At 43.9% G+C, this 15,228-nt stretch overlaps 1 protein-coding gene across 1 annotated transcript in view; it reads right to left on the bottom strand.

Moving 5' to 3' along the window:
• Positions 1–1,614: 1,614 nt before the first annotated feature.
• LOC145390738 (solute carrier organic anion transporter family member 74D-like) overlaps positions 1,615–15,228 on the bottom strand; it is a 17,186-nt gene continuing 3,572 nt past the window's right edge. Inside the window, exons 6-13 of the mRNA XM_080265535.1 lie at positions 14,680–14,804; positions 10,017–10,163; positions 9,221–9,359; positions 6,596–6,738; positions 6,170–6,273; positions 5,691–5,792; positions 4,750–4,944; positions 1,615–1,697 (exon numbers count right to left, since the gene is read on the bottom strand). Of these exons, the coding sequence (XP_080121661.1) occupies positions 1,615–1,697; positions 4,750–4,944; positions 5,691–5,792; positions 6,170–6,273; positions 6,596–6,738; positions 9,221–9,359; positions 10,017–10,163; positions 14,680–14,804 (1,038 nt within the window). The remainder of the gene's footprint in view (positions 1,698–4,749; positions 4,945–5,690; positions 5,793–6,169; positions 6,274–6,595; positions 6,739–9,220; positions 9,360–10,016; positions 10,164–14,679; positions 14,805–15,228) is intronic.

Raw genomic sequence — 15,228 nt, 5'->3', positions numbered from 1 at the left:
GATAACATTTTTAATTATATTCTTATTATCTTCAAACGATTACGTTCAGCTTAACGAAAGGTTTTGCCAATTAAAAGGGTTGTTTGCAGCCTTGATTATTTTGTTGATATTTGAATATAATTATATGAAAGTAGCATGATTAAAATTATAGAATATGTCATCGGACTGCATGGGTTAGGTTACATATGCTTTTTAATAGCCAAGCAACCGAATACAGTGGACAAAATCACCTTGACTTTATATCAAATTTTCGTCCTTTTGCAACATATTTCACATAAATTAGAGGCACAGTAAGATAATGCTACGTTCATTTTAACAGCTCTTCTTTGTGACTAGCATCATACTCAAGTGTTAATCTTTTGTTACGAGTGTGCAATTTTAGGTCACGTAAAGAAAAAAAGGACTTTCGTGAGTCAGGGTGGATCAAATGCAGGTGTTTGGTTCAGCCGAGAATTTAGAGCTGGCACAGGTTCAGTTTATTCACAATGTCAACTGAGAGTATTTGTGATATGTGACTAAAGAGGGGTATCTATTTGACGCTGAGAGATAGCATAGTGGTTGGGAGTGACATGCAGAAGTAATGACAGTGAGGTGTGAGCTTGAGTAGATGTATAATTTATGAACTTGGCAAAAATTTTCGTCCTTTACCCTTACTGTATTTCTGCAGCTCATGGACCCAGCAAGGGGAGTGACCTGTGGCGTAATTAAGGAACTTCCCTAACACTTTTTCTCATCAATTCATTTTAAGATACGCTTGGCTAATACCATTTTGCATGCTATTTATGCAGAATGTAGCGATATTAGATTGATAACACAGAAGTGGACATTAAGGTGTAACAGGCAAAATAAATCGTTTAGGAAGAGGTGTTAAGGAACTTCCTTGACCACAAGAGAATATCAGGCCTCCCACCCTCCTCCTTAACCACAAAAGATTATCAGGCCTCCCATCCTCCACCTTAACCACAAAATAATATCAGGCCTCCTATCCTCCTCCTTAACCACAAGAGAATATCAGGCCTCCCACCCTCCTTTCTATAAAAACAATATGAACGGGAAGGTAGTTATGTTACATTTAGTCGCTGTTAACAGTTGTTTCCTAGGCAGGGATGGATCCAAGGGGGGGATGGGGGGATGCATCCCCCCCCCACGGCCATGCATCATTGAATAAAGAGGCAATTTCAACATTGAAATATCAGTATGTCGCGTCAAGTCTTTGGTTGAATCAGCGAATCAGACCCCCCCACCGAAAATTCCTGGATCCACCCCTGTTCCTAGGGTCTTTACTGTGATCTCGTTCGTTTTATTAGCTTCCACAACTTCCATCGTTCGTTCGTTCGTTTAAAGTTTTCTGCACCTCTAGTGCGGGCCGGGCCATACATTGGCCCGGTCTGTGGGCTGACTTAAAAATAGTAAGAGGGAAGACAGGGCCTGGGGACTGCCCAGCACACACGCCCTGTCTTCTTGCTGGCTTTGTGGTGTGTGTGACACAACTTCCATAACTGATCTCGCATTTATTCAGTACTACTGTTCACTTTCATGGCTACTACATCTTCTCCTGCCTTCATGCAGAGGCTACGTGAATGATTAGCCTTTATACAAAATATCCCGTAACTCTCACGCCTCGAACGGAGTGTGGTTGACTGCTGAAGGGTAGCTCCAACCTGCATGCAGTCCATTGGGTTCACGCTCAAATAACCCTGGGACCACAACAGAAAAACGAACCTTTCTGTATCCATCCTCTCTAGATAACAGCGCCATGCATCTGAACAATATTTTTAAGCAGCAGAGGAGACAGGATACCGCAGCACAGGGCGATGAGGGTAAGAGAAGGCCATTTGCAGAAGTGAAAGGTAAGTGGATCACTAATCAACACAAACTCAGAAGAACTACTACAGGACATCAAAGAATTTACAATAGCACTACGTTACTTAGCGAGAGAATGACAAATAAATGACATTGACAACATGACATTTATTACAAGTACTTATTCTCTACAACTAACAATTAAATAATAAACAACTACAATAATCACACACAGTTGCAATAACACCACAAATTTCCAGTAGACTGTATCCCCGGTTTTGTCACATAATTGGCGGTTGGCACAGGTTCCTCGGTTGCAAAGCTCCATCCATGTTGACCAGTGCCTGAACTGAACGCAAGAAGAGGGTGATGCATATGAAGGACTGTGGGAGTGATGAGATGTGGTGTGCAGTGAGGGACGAGATGATTACGTGGACAAGGGAAGACTAAGCCGAGTATAAGAAACAGGAAGGATGAGATTTTTATACAGGAAATTTCTTGAACTTATTCATGAAGGAAAAAAAAAATATAAAGCACAATGGTAATGATGCTGATGAGGATGACAGATTCTGTGGTCTAGTCAGTGGGTCACAGCGAACACTATCGACCGAAGGGTTCAGTGTTCAGCTCTATCCAGGGACCACTGGCTAATGTCAGAGAGGCCATCCAGTCGCAGAATGCTAAATTTCAACAAAAATCCTTTAAACAGAGTGACCTAATCCTCAGAAAGTGTGGGAGTGCATTTCCACAGCGATGGAAACCCAAGGCCGTAGCCGCATGATCAATAAAAAAAAAAAATAATAATAATTGCAATCTCAGTTTTCATCAGCCGTAACCAGGCATGCATAGTGTGAGGTGAAGTATGAACATGGAGGAGTCGGGGAGGAGGGTGAAGCCCACCAGTTAGTTTTTTATGCCCTTCAGCTAGGCCTCTGTGCATGCTTAGTGTGATGTCGCGAGGCTGCTGGTAAAAGCGTCCTACAGCGACATAGGCGGATTTAGACGGCAATTATGGGGGGGAGGGCAAGCAAGAAAGGGGCGCAATAGACAGCTATTATGAGGGGGGCCAAGCAGAAAGGGGTGCCATAGACAGCTATTATGAGGGGGGCCAAGCAAGAAAGGGGTGACATAGACAGCTAGTATGAGGGGGGGGCAAGCAAGAAAGGGGTGCCAAAGACAGCTATTATGAGGGGGGCCACGCAGAAAGGTGCCATAGACAGCTATTATGAGGGGGCCAAGCAGAAAGGGGTGCCATAGACAGCTATTATGAGGGGGGCCAAGCAAGAAAGGGGTGACATAGACAGCTATTATAAGGGGGGCCAAGCAAGAAAGGGGTGCCATAGACAGCTATTATGAGGGGGGCCAAGCAGAAAGGGGTGCCATAGACAGCTATTATGAGGGGGGCCAAGCAAGAAAGGGGTGACATAGACAGCTATTATAAGGGGGGCCAAGCAGAAAGGGGTGCCATAGACAGCTATTATGAGGGGGGCCAAGCAAGAAAGGGGTGCCATAGACAGCTATTATGAGGGGGGGCCAAGCAAGAAAGGGGTGACATAGACAGCTAGTATGAGGGGGGGGGCAAGCAAGAAAGGGGCGACATAGACAGCTAGTATGAGGGGGGGGCAAGCAAGAAAGGGGCGACATAGACAGCTAGTATGAGGGGGGGCCAAGCAAGAAAGGGGCGCCATAGACAGCTATTATGAGGGGGGCCAAGCAAAAAAGGGGCGACATAGACAGCTATTATAAGGGGGGCCAAGCAAGGAAGGGGCGACATAGACAGCTATTATGAGGGGGGGGGGCAAGCAAGAAAGGGGCGACATAGACAGCTATTATGAGGGGAGCCAAGCAAGAAAGGGGCGACATAGAGGCTATTCTGGGGGGGAGGGGGGCCAAGCAACAAAGGTGCGACATAGACGGCTACTTATTCTATACAGTATATCTAATTCTTATAAGTAACTTTTGGAAGGTTAGGCTAGACATACAGTGAACGTTTTCTATAGGAAAACGTTCACTAACGTCCCCATTTCCACACACACACAGACACTTGTATTAAAAGTTACTTTTTGTGTGCGGCATCTATATGTCTGGGTGAGGGTGAGGTGCCTGACGCTTCTTGCCAATGGCCCTAGGTGTTCAAAGGAACAAGAGGCGCAGCAAACAACTGGAAGGAATTACAGAGGGGGCCAACATACCTCCTGGGGGGGCCATGGCCCCAATGCCCCCCCCCCTAAATCCGCCAGTGCACAGCGATACTTCACTAAGTGGGCAACAAATTCCGTACAACCATCGCCCTTACCTGGGACTAGTGGATTGGGAATGTTGGACTATTTGGGACTGGTGGATTGGGAATGTTGGAATATCTCATATATATGGTCTAGTCATAATTTGTCATATTTTTGATGCGACTGAGTATTGACAAAACTATAATTGACGAAAACAAGAGACTCTTGTAGGGGCAATATGGTAATCCTTGTAGGACGTCATTGCCAAAGTACACAAACACGAATTTTCTAACTAGCCTACTAACTAACCTGAACCTACTCAAATCTGACCTGAATCTAAGTCAAATCTAAGCCTAACCCACAGTGTAGAGACCCCTAACCTGAACTTAGCCTGAACATTAAACTAATCTACACCTATCTTTAAATCACTTACCGTATACATATGGCTTCTTTTTCTTCTGCTTCTACTTTTTTTAATGCTGCATCTTAGATATTACTGATATCCAACGGTAATGGAATTTGAAAAGTTGTTGCTGTTGATATGACCACAGAACACACTAAACACTCCACACAACATGAGTACCCGTAAGTAAAATAATACGACTGACTTAACATATTTCAACACAAGTGATTTCGGTTTGTCTACATTTCCTTGTGCTCTGATTGGCAGCTTGGGTTTGTTTACATTTTCCTGCGCTCTGATTGGTGGCTGGGGTTTGTTTACATTTTCCTGCGCTCTGATTGGTGGCCGGGGTTTGTTTACATTTTCCTGCGCTCTGATTGGCGGCGTGGGTTTGTTTACGTTTTCCTGCTCCCTGATTGGTCAAGGCAGCCAGCTCGTCCGCCTCTCCATAAAGATCCAGCTGCTTGTGATTGAGGAAGATGAAGATGTCACCTATGGCTGATATTGTCACCAAGGCTGGGGAAATACTGACATTAATTTCCATTTTGGATTATGGATCATATAGTAAGTGGCACTGAAGATTCCATAACACCTCTTCCTTAGTATTTTATTCTACACACATCTCTATACGCGCTTCCACGTAGGCCAGAAGCCCGCAAATTGTTCCCTCCACGATAAAACGAAAACTAGATAACAGGGAGCCAAATTCAAGATCCGTTGCGACTTTACAGTATAGCATACGTGAGGATGCCGAGACGTAATGTGTAAAAATAAATCGATAAGGAAGAGACGCTACTACGTATCAATGGCCAAAATGTACTACCCTATTTCACATTTTTTTTTTTTTTAGCTGTTACAAGAGAGAGAGAGAGAGAGAGAGAGAGAGAGAGAGAGAGAAATTAGACGAGTTTGTGCTAATTTTCATTAAAGAGAAAAAGGTATAAATAACAGAACATCCAAGTGAAAAGAAAGAAAAAAAAGACGAAGAAAGACAAAGAAATGATTACCGAGCTGAAAGTGTAAAAACTAATGGAGATACACTGAACTATAAAAAAAATTCATCTCTCTCTCTCTCTCTCTCTCCTGAAGTGTAATCAGACTGGAGGATAAATCTAAATAGTAACCAAGGAGACTTATTCCCATCTCATACTTCAGGCGCATCAAATGTCATGTAACTAGTACCTAAATTGTGAATGGGCCAGTTCCTACAGATGAAGACAAAAGGACTATCACTCATTCGGCACTAATACCCACAAACCTACCGGCAGGAACAAGGTGTGTGATGATGCGAAGTTCATCCACGTTGTATATCCAGCAGTTTCCCTTCCTCCCACACTCCCTCTCCCACACCATGCACGCCGAGTCTGTGTGGGACGGTTACACAGAGCATACAGATCTGACGGTCTATAGGACGTGGTTTGGCCTTAATAATAACTGATGCTGAGGACTTACACTACAAAAACTGAGTGCCAGTAGATAAGGCTGTGTGGGACAATGTAATATATAAAGCACAATGTGCGTGGAGGGGAGTCAAAACGTGGCCATAGTGGTAGATCTCCACCCGGACCAAGTTTTAGGCACGCCACCCTTGGACATCTATGAAAGTCTGCTCTAAAATGAAGGTATTATCCGCTACGCTACAATGCACGCATATCAAATTACTTTTCATATATACACATATTTTGAAAGACGTGTCCGACCAATAGCAAGTACTAATTGTAAATAAAAATAATAATCTCACCAATAATAGCTCCCATGATGACTGGTGCTGGGATGAAGCCAAAGATAGCGATGAACACCTCGATGGTACCGATGGAGAGGCCTTTGTCTTCGTCAGCAATACACCTGTGGCGGGAAGGGAGGTGGAAGGTGAGGAGGACGAAGCGGGGAATTTGCTAATACAGTCACTCATGGTTCCTTGATAATAATAATAATAATAATAATAGCTGTAGTAGAAGTAGCAATAGTAGTAGTAGTTTCAGTAACAACAGCAATCTATCTATATACCTAGGCTGCTTTCCTCCAGAGAAAGGGAGATAATAATAATACTAATAGTAATAGTAGTAGTGGTAGTAGTAGTAGTAGTAGTAATAGTAGTAGTAGTAGTAGTAGTAATAGTATAGTAGTAGTAGTAGTAATAATAACGCCAGGAACATCACCACCTCACCTCAGATGTATCATAACAGCGCCCATTTTTCCCGTCGAGTACGCCAAATCCATCATAACCTGAACTGCAATATAGTACACCAGGGTAGTGCATGGGTCTGGGCAGTATCCATGCAGTGTCCTGGGCAGTGACGAGGAGGCAGGCTGAAATGGCAGGAAGTATTAGATCAGTATTTATTTTATGAATTTCAGGAATGGTTGTCCGTCTATCTATGTGTCTGTCTCTACCAATATCTATCTATCTGTATCTCTACCAATATCAATTTATCTGTCTACCAGTATCTCTCTATCTACCCTTTTTTTTTTCCTTCAATAACAAAACAAAGGAAGGAAAAACACACAAAAAAAAAAAAAAATTAATCCATACACCAGATTACTGGTGTCCTCTGTTCATAAAATATCTAACAGTTAGACTTGAACAGCTGTAGGTTAAAGTTTGGAGGGAAACAACTCTGGGGAAGCGAGTTCGAGAGATGCAATTCGGGGAATGAAAGAATTCTGATAGGCAGAAGTTCTGCAATATGGCTGAGTGACATTCCAGTCATGAGCGCTGCCAGATGCCCGTGTAGCACGAGGGAAGGCATGGAGAGGTGGCACCATGGACGCAACTTCGTCTGAGCATTTGCCATAAAAATATCTAAAATAATGCAAGGGAGGCAACATCCCTTCTTACTTGTAGGAGAGGTAGTTTATTAGTAATAGCAGGGTTATTAATAATTCTAACAGCTTTAATGCAACCTCTCGACACCCATTCCACAAGGGTAAGCAGCAGCCTATTCAGGCTGAGAGCGCACATGACATAAACTATAGCTATCTCTACCAGTATCTATCTATCTCCATCTATCTCTACCAGTATCTATCTATCTCTACCAGGATCTATCTGCCTATATCTACTGTGTCTGTCCCTACCAGTATCTATCTATCTATCTCTATCACTACCAGTATATTCATGTCTATCTATCTGTCTTATCTATCAATCCGTCTATCTGTCTACCTGTCTATGTCTTCTACCTATCTAGGCCTATCTGTCTATCTATCGATAGAGAATACTGACCACTTCAGTTTGAGGACGTCTTTTAAATAGTCAAGTTACAATAAGAGTATTTCAATACACCTGTGAAGGGCCTCTGGTACTAAAGTTAGTAGTAGTAGTAGTAGTAACCAAAGCCTCATCTAAATCTGAACCCAGTGGACTGCAGGCCAAAGCTGCCCTTCTGCAGTCCACCATCCACTTGTCCGGGGATAGGGAGGGGACTGAAGAACGTTTGTATAACGAGGCAGCTCCACCGCCCCGTCATATCAGTGTCACCACTTGAAGGCGTCCCTCTCCAGCACGTAATGGCGTTAATAAAAGGGATATCTAACTGCTCCAGCCTTAAAGTTCTTCGCAAAATAATAATAATAATAATAATCTTAACGAGGTAATGGAGGTTCTCTAATATTCAAAATAAAACGCTAAACGCTAAGGTGCTAAGAAATCTCTATATTGATTTGAATATGGTTCCCTAACCTGACCACCCATAAACAAAACATATACAAATAAATAAATCCTGCAGCTGCTGCTGCTGCTACTACTACTTACTACTACTACTAATAATAATAATAATAGTAATAATAATAATGCCAAACCTCTGAATATGAAGAATTCTGAAGGATGGTTGTATTTCCAAAGATGCACTGACAGTTGCCATACACTTTCTGAAATACAAGACTCCATTAATTAATTAAAAAAAAAAACTGCAATATTACCATTATCCCAAGCAACAAAGATTTACGAATAAAACATAAACTCTCTCAAAATTCAAACCTGCTTCCTAATTAATAAACCCAAACTATTCCTGCTTGCATAAAACTCACACTCCATCCCCCCCACACTGCAATCCTTACCCCTTTTTCTTCTTGTGGGTTTGAGGGACGCGGCCAAAACAATGACCCAATGCCCTGCCAATGCAGACTGATTAGGGCCTAACGTAATACGCGGAAGAGCTGCCTAGATTAAAATATGGATGAAGTCAGAGGCGTGCCGAAACCCAGAGTCCCCATCACCCCCTCCCAGGAGGATGTGAAGAGACAAGCTGAAAACTCCCAAAGATGCCAGACGGTCTCTCAAAAGTGTGCAAAGGAAGTGGAACCCAGGACATAACATGAAGTGTTCTATGGTTTCTTAAACCCGGGGGCACCACTGGCACTAAGGGTGTTCTATCATACCCAAACGGTACAGGTGACTTACGAGGCCTGTGTGGCCCGACCACAACCTGGTGATGATAGCATCAATGTCCCGACAGGGATGGCGAGCCCAAAAGTGTGCAAAGGAGTCACAGCGAAAACGCCCCAATTGAGAGGTATGGCTGTTGGTCGCAAAGTCTGCATTCCAGTGAGACACGTGGGCACTGTGTGCAAGGTTAGAGAATGCGGCGGTATTAGGTGCCACAAATATTGGTGCGCTTGAGACCAGCACCTGTCTTCCTGCTGCGTCTGCAATTTCATTGCCACGGATACCTACATGTAAGGGATTCCATGCACTGAAGGCGGAAGTGCCAGAAGTAAGAAGGAGGTGCCTCAAACAGCGTGAACAAGCCTAACAAGAGATATAGGACGATCTCAAAGGCGGAGGGGCAATCCTTACCTTATCATCTGGCGAGAGGTTTGCGATGGTACACCCGGCATAACAGGGAGAATAGTACACTGAATTAGACTCCAGGTGACAGGTTGGCGAGTACCAGTCCCCACAACCACACTCAGACCAACAGGGTGACGTCTCACTGCTGGAACACGAACAATTAAATTAATAAATAAAATATACCAAAATATAGGCCACTGAATAGCCAGACTCATGTTACACTCATCATCATCATCATCATCCTAGACGTTTTGATTCATTTTAGGGATGACTTAAATTTAGGCACGTATTCTCGTCGGACAAGGAGGCTCCCTAGCACCTCTTCCTTAGCGTCTTATTTTTGGGTATGAGTGGTTAGTATCCTTTTGTACATTATAAGCGCAGGGTATGGCGGTATTACAATGATTTATGTAACACGGAGAAGGGCAGTAAGGTGTAATAAGCAAAATAAGTCGCTTAGGAAAATGTGTTAGGGAGCTTTAACCAACGAGAATACGGAGAGAGAGAGAGAGAGAGAGAGACTATACTCATTTTTTTCTAACCTGGCCTAAAACTGCCATCACTCCATCTTGAATTCTCACCTGTAACAAGAGATTAACACCAGATTATGGGGCTAGTCACGATGAAGTGCTAAAGAGAGGGTGTAGAGTCTTTTTTTTTTTTTTTTTCTACTGGGCGAAACTAACATTCTCTCTGTCTGTCTGTCTCTCTCTCTCTCCCCCAATGTTTTTCTGTGCCACCGGACCAAACATTCTCTCTCTCTCTCTCTCTCTCTCTCTCTCTCTCTCTCTCTCTCTCTCACCTTTCCTCCTGCGGGCCCACCATATGAACCTCGTGGCATCCAATGAAGGTAAGAATGACATAACAGACGCCATCCAGACAGGTGACGAAGACGTTGTAGGCGGTGACCCACTTGGCGGAGGGACGAAGGAACCGCAGTACACACCCGCTGAGTATCGTGCCCAAGAAAGTAGCGACCAGTGTGACCACGCCTGAAAAAAAGGAAGAAAGGAAGGATGGATGGATGGATGGATGGATGGATGGATGGAAGGAAGAAAGATGGACAGATGGAAGGAAGGAAGGAAGAATGGATGGATAGAAGGAAGATGGAAAGGCAAGAAGGAAGGAAGGATGGATGGATGGATGGATGGATGGATGGATGGATGGATGGATGGAAGGAAGGAAGATGGAAAGGCAAGATAAGGAAGGAAGGAAGGAAGGATGGATGGATGGAAGGATGGAAGATGGAAAGGCAAGAAGGAAGGAAGGAAGGAAGGAAGAACAAGTTAATACAATGATGATTATGGAGATGATGATGGTGATGTTGACGATAATGATGATGATGATGATGATAATAACAACAATAATGATAATTCCACCATTATAGCTGCTACTACTATTACTACCACCACCACCTCCGCCACCAACACTACTACTACTACTGTTATTAGTCCTATAGTACTACTACTACTACTACTATAATAATAATAATAATAATTCCACCATTGTATCTGCTACTACTATTAATATTAGTCACCACCACCACCATTGCTACCACTACTACTAATGTAATACACCAACTTGTACTACTACTACATTTACCACTTCTACTTCAGCTACTACTACTACTACTACACCAACACAACTAACCCGTAATGTAATTGGCTCTGCTGGCTGTCAGTTTAAACTGGTGTTCAAGGTACTTAGGCTTGAACACCTTATAGCCCGACGTGGCCAGGACACCGAAGATGGTACTGAATACGTTTGCCAGCCAGATCCTGTTGCGGAATAGGCGCTTCATGTGAATCACCAGCTCTGAAAGGGATTGAAGAGGATTAAAGAGGATTCGGGAGTTAAATAGAGGATTATAAGGGATTAAAAGGCTCAGAGCGACGAATATCGTACTGAATAGGTTTGCGGAATAGGCGAGCTTCATGTGGATCGCCAGCTCTGAAAGAGATTGGAGTAAATTACAGGGGATTCACATGGGCTTATAGAGAATTCACAGATTATGAGAGATTCATAGGGTATTCACAGGGGATTCATAAGGCGGTGTTGTCATATTCCCAAGCCGTGGCGAGCACTGGCGGATTTGGGGGGGGGGCCATGCCCCCCCCCAAGGAGGTATGTTGTCGCCCCTCTGTAATTCTTTCCAGTTGTTTGCTGCGCCTCTTGTTCTTTGTTATCTTTTAATACATATATTTGTTTGTGTGTGGAAATGGGGACGTTCGTGAACGATTTCCTACTGAAACGTTCACTGTATGTTTAGCCTAACCTTCCAAAAGTTACTCATAAGAATTAGATATATACGTAAAAGGTCTATCTATCTATCTATCTATATACCTAGGCTGCTTCCCCCAAGGAAAGGGAGGTAGCCGAGACAGGACGACACACTCCCCATTTACTCATCCATTCACACACATTCATTCGCATCTTAGCCCCAAAGGGGAGAATGGACAGATCCTCACCGCACCACACCACACAAGGGTCAACTGCGCAATGCAATCAGTGACATCCGCAGCAGGGCCCGACAGCAGAGCTGGTTTACCCCAGCCACATCATAACAGACTCATCCCCTTACCCGCACCTGACCTGAAATAGCTGATCAGACCAAATGCGGGAGAATATCCCCTCAGGGCTGCGTCATCACTTATTCATTCACAATTTCTCTCCATTTATTTCTGTTACGCACAGCCACTCTTCCTCGCTCAACAGACATCCCTCTCGCATCCAGCGCTCTCTTCACACTGTCCATCCATCCTACTCGTGGTCTTCCTCTCAGCCTTACACCTCTCACATCAGATCTAGTTATCGTTTTCACCAATCGCTCATTATCCATTCTCTCCATATGCCCAAACCATCGCAACACCCTCTGCTCAACTCTACCAGCCATCTCCAGAACAACTCCAGTTCTCCTTCGCACTTCATCATTCCGCACTCGATCCATACGCGTCACTCCACACATACTCCTCAGACACCTCATCTCCATTACATTCAAACTTTTCCTCTCTGCTACACCCATATTCCATGTTTCAGCCCCATATTATACAGTCGGTACCACAACACCCTCATACAGCCTTCTCTTTACATCCATTCTACGCGAACGACATCTAAACACTTTTTTCATTCCTCCCAGCACCTTTCCTACTTCATTTATTCTAAACTTCACTTCTGCATCTATTCTTCCATCCACAGCAACATGTGACCCTAGATATTTAAAACACTCTACCTACTCAAGCAACTCGCCATTCAAAACTATATTCATCCTCCTACCATCTACCAACCTCATACACTTCATCACTTTACTCTTATTCTCATTTACTTTCAATTTCCTCCTTTCACACACCCTTCCAAACTCCTCTACCAACTGTCTCAATCTCTCCTCTGAATCAGCCACCAATGCAGTATCATCTGCAAACAGCAGCTGCTTCAGATTCCACTCTCCACCATCAACATTCACCGGACTCAGACCTCCGCCTAAAACTCTTGCATTCACCTCCCTTACAACACCATCCATGTAAATATTAAACAACCAAGGCGACATCACACATCCCTGTCGCAGCCCCACTCTCACAGGAAACCAATCACTCACAGCATTTCCCACTCTTACACACGCTCTACTATTTACATAAAAACTTTTCACCTCTTTTAGTAACCTACCATCAAGTCCATACAATCTTAAAACAGTCCACAAAGCCTCCCTATCAATTCTATCATACGCTTTCTCTAAATCCATAAATGCCCAAAACACATCCTTGCCTTTCGCTAAATACTTTTCACACACTTGTCTCACAGCAAACACCTGATCCACGCATCCCCTCCCTCTCCTAAAGCCACACTGCTCATCACCAATCACTCCCTCTGTATCCTCTCTAACTCTCATAATTAACACTCTACCATACACCTTACCTACAACACTCAACAGACTTATACCCCTAAAGCTAGTACATTCATACTTATCACCCTTGCCTTTATACAACGGGACCACACAAGCACTTGCCCAGTCAACTGGCACCATACCTTTCACAAAGTACACATTCAACAATCTTACTAACCAGTCAACAATAGTCACTCCACCACCCTTCAGGCATTCCACAGCACACCCATCCATACCTGCAGCTTTCTCTGTTTTCATCTCCTTTACTGCCTTCTCCACTTCCTCCTTCGTGATCAATGAATCATTCAACTCTCCCAACACATTTATTCCTTGCACCCTTCCATCCGCCACAATCTCAGCCACCCTTTCCTCCTCTACATTTAACAATCTTTCAAAATACTCTGCCCATCTCTTCCTTACTGCATCCATCTCAGTTAACATCCTTCCATCCTCTGCTTTTACTCGTTCTTCCTTCCCAGACTCTCCCTTTCGCACCCTTTTCACCTCCTTCCAAAACATTTTCTTATTCTGTTGAAAATTCTCTGTCAGCCGCCTACCCCACCTCTCATCTGCTGCCAAGTAAAAGGTAGTGAAAATTTAAACAAGCTGGTTACTAGCTGGTGCCCCTGTCTTGCTTGCCCCCCCCCCAACCCCCAGATTAGCCGTCTATGGCGCCCCTTTCTTGCTTGGCCCCTCCCTGAATAGCAGTCTAGATTTGCCTATGGTGGCGAGTGCTGCTGTGCTTGTGCGTCTATTTTACCCCTTGTGCGGTAATTTACAGAAAATATATAATTTTTTAAGGTAAACGGAAGAATGTTCATTAAATGACTTACTTCTTAAAGATGGCTTCTCTCTCCTTGATTTTGGTGTTCCATTTTCTTCCTTCTCTTCTTCCTTCCCTTCCTTCTCTTCTTCCTTCCCTTCCTTCTCTTCTTCCTTCCCTTCCTTCTCTTCTTCCTTCCCTTCCTTCTCTTCTTCCTTCCCTTCTTTTTCTTCTTCCTTCTTTTCCTCCATTCCTTCCTCCCTGTTCACACCAGTCTCACAGCCATCCTTTCCTTCCCCCTTTCCTCCTTCCTCTTTTCCTTCCTCCGACTCTCTCTCTCTTCCCTTCTCTTCTTCTTTTCCTCTTCCCATCTCTCCTTGCTCATTTTCTTGATTCTCTTCCTCATTTTTCTCTCCTTCCTTCCCCTCTCTTCCTCCTAGTTCCTCTTCTCTCTCCTCTCTTCCTTCCTTCTCCCCGCTTTCTCCTTCCTCCTCATGATCTTCTCTTCCTTCCTCCTCTCCATTCTCCTCTTCCTCTTCCTTCCCTCCCTCCTCCAGCATCCTCATCTTCCTCCGCGTCTCTCTACGCAAGGTCGCTGGGAGTTTTCGCGGGAAGAGGGCCATCAGGAAGGCGAGAATAATGAGAAAGCTGCCGATGTAGACAAAGCCTAGAAAAAAAAGGTGAAAGAATTAGACTCTCTCTCTCTCTCTCTCAAAAAATGCATGGAGAATCTATGTATGTATGTATGTATGTATCTATCTATCAATCTACTAAAATGGAGGTGCATATAGTATCTCTCTCTCTCTCTCTCTCTCTCTCTCTCACCTAGCCACCACGCGCCCATCCACCGGGGGTCGGCCTGAGTGACTGGCGGATTGGTAACTGACGGATGGACCCAGAGGCTGAGACAGCGACCCCCCAGCAAGAAGCCCAGCACAGGGCCTAGCAGCCTCAGTAGCAGGTATACGGCTGGGGAGGTATAAGTGTGAAAAATTATTAGAGAGAGAGAGAGAGAGAGAGAGAGAGATCCGTTAATTTCGAAATGCCTAGACACATTGCATTTAAAATACTGGAGGTCATAGGCAGAGGGAAATACAGACTGAGAAAGAAATACAGTTGCAGAGTAATATCGATGGACAGTGAATATTAAAAGTTAAAGATAATATTTAAAAAAAGTGCAAAGACTTGTCAATAATTAAACAAACACATTAACTCAACGATGTCGCTTTCTAACTTACAGTAATAAAAAGATGTGGTTTTCTTGTTGATATTGTCGTCTAGGAAGCTGAGGCCGATACTGTAGAACAAACTCATCGATATCCCCACTAAGAACTGCGCCACAAAAAGGAGGATGATGGGGCCAATGTAACTCTC

The sequence above is a fragment of the Coenobita brevimanus genome, chromosome 15, assembly GCF_032717465.1.
Source record: "Coenobita brevimanus isolate Jiangsu-jjx chromosome 15, ASM3271746v2, whole genome shotgun sequence".
NCBI classification, from domain to species: Eukaryota; Metazoa; Arthropoda; class Malacostraca; order Decapoda; family Coenobitidae; genus Coenobita; species Coenobita brevimanus.
This window is presented reverse-complemented; position numbering and strand designations above follow the sequence as displayed.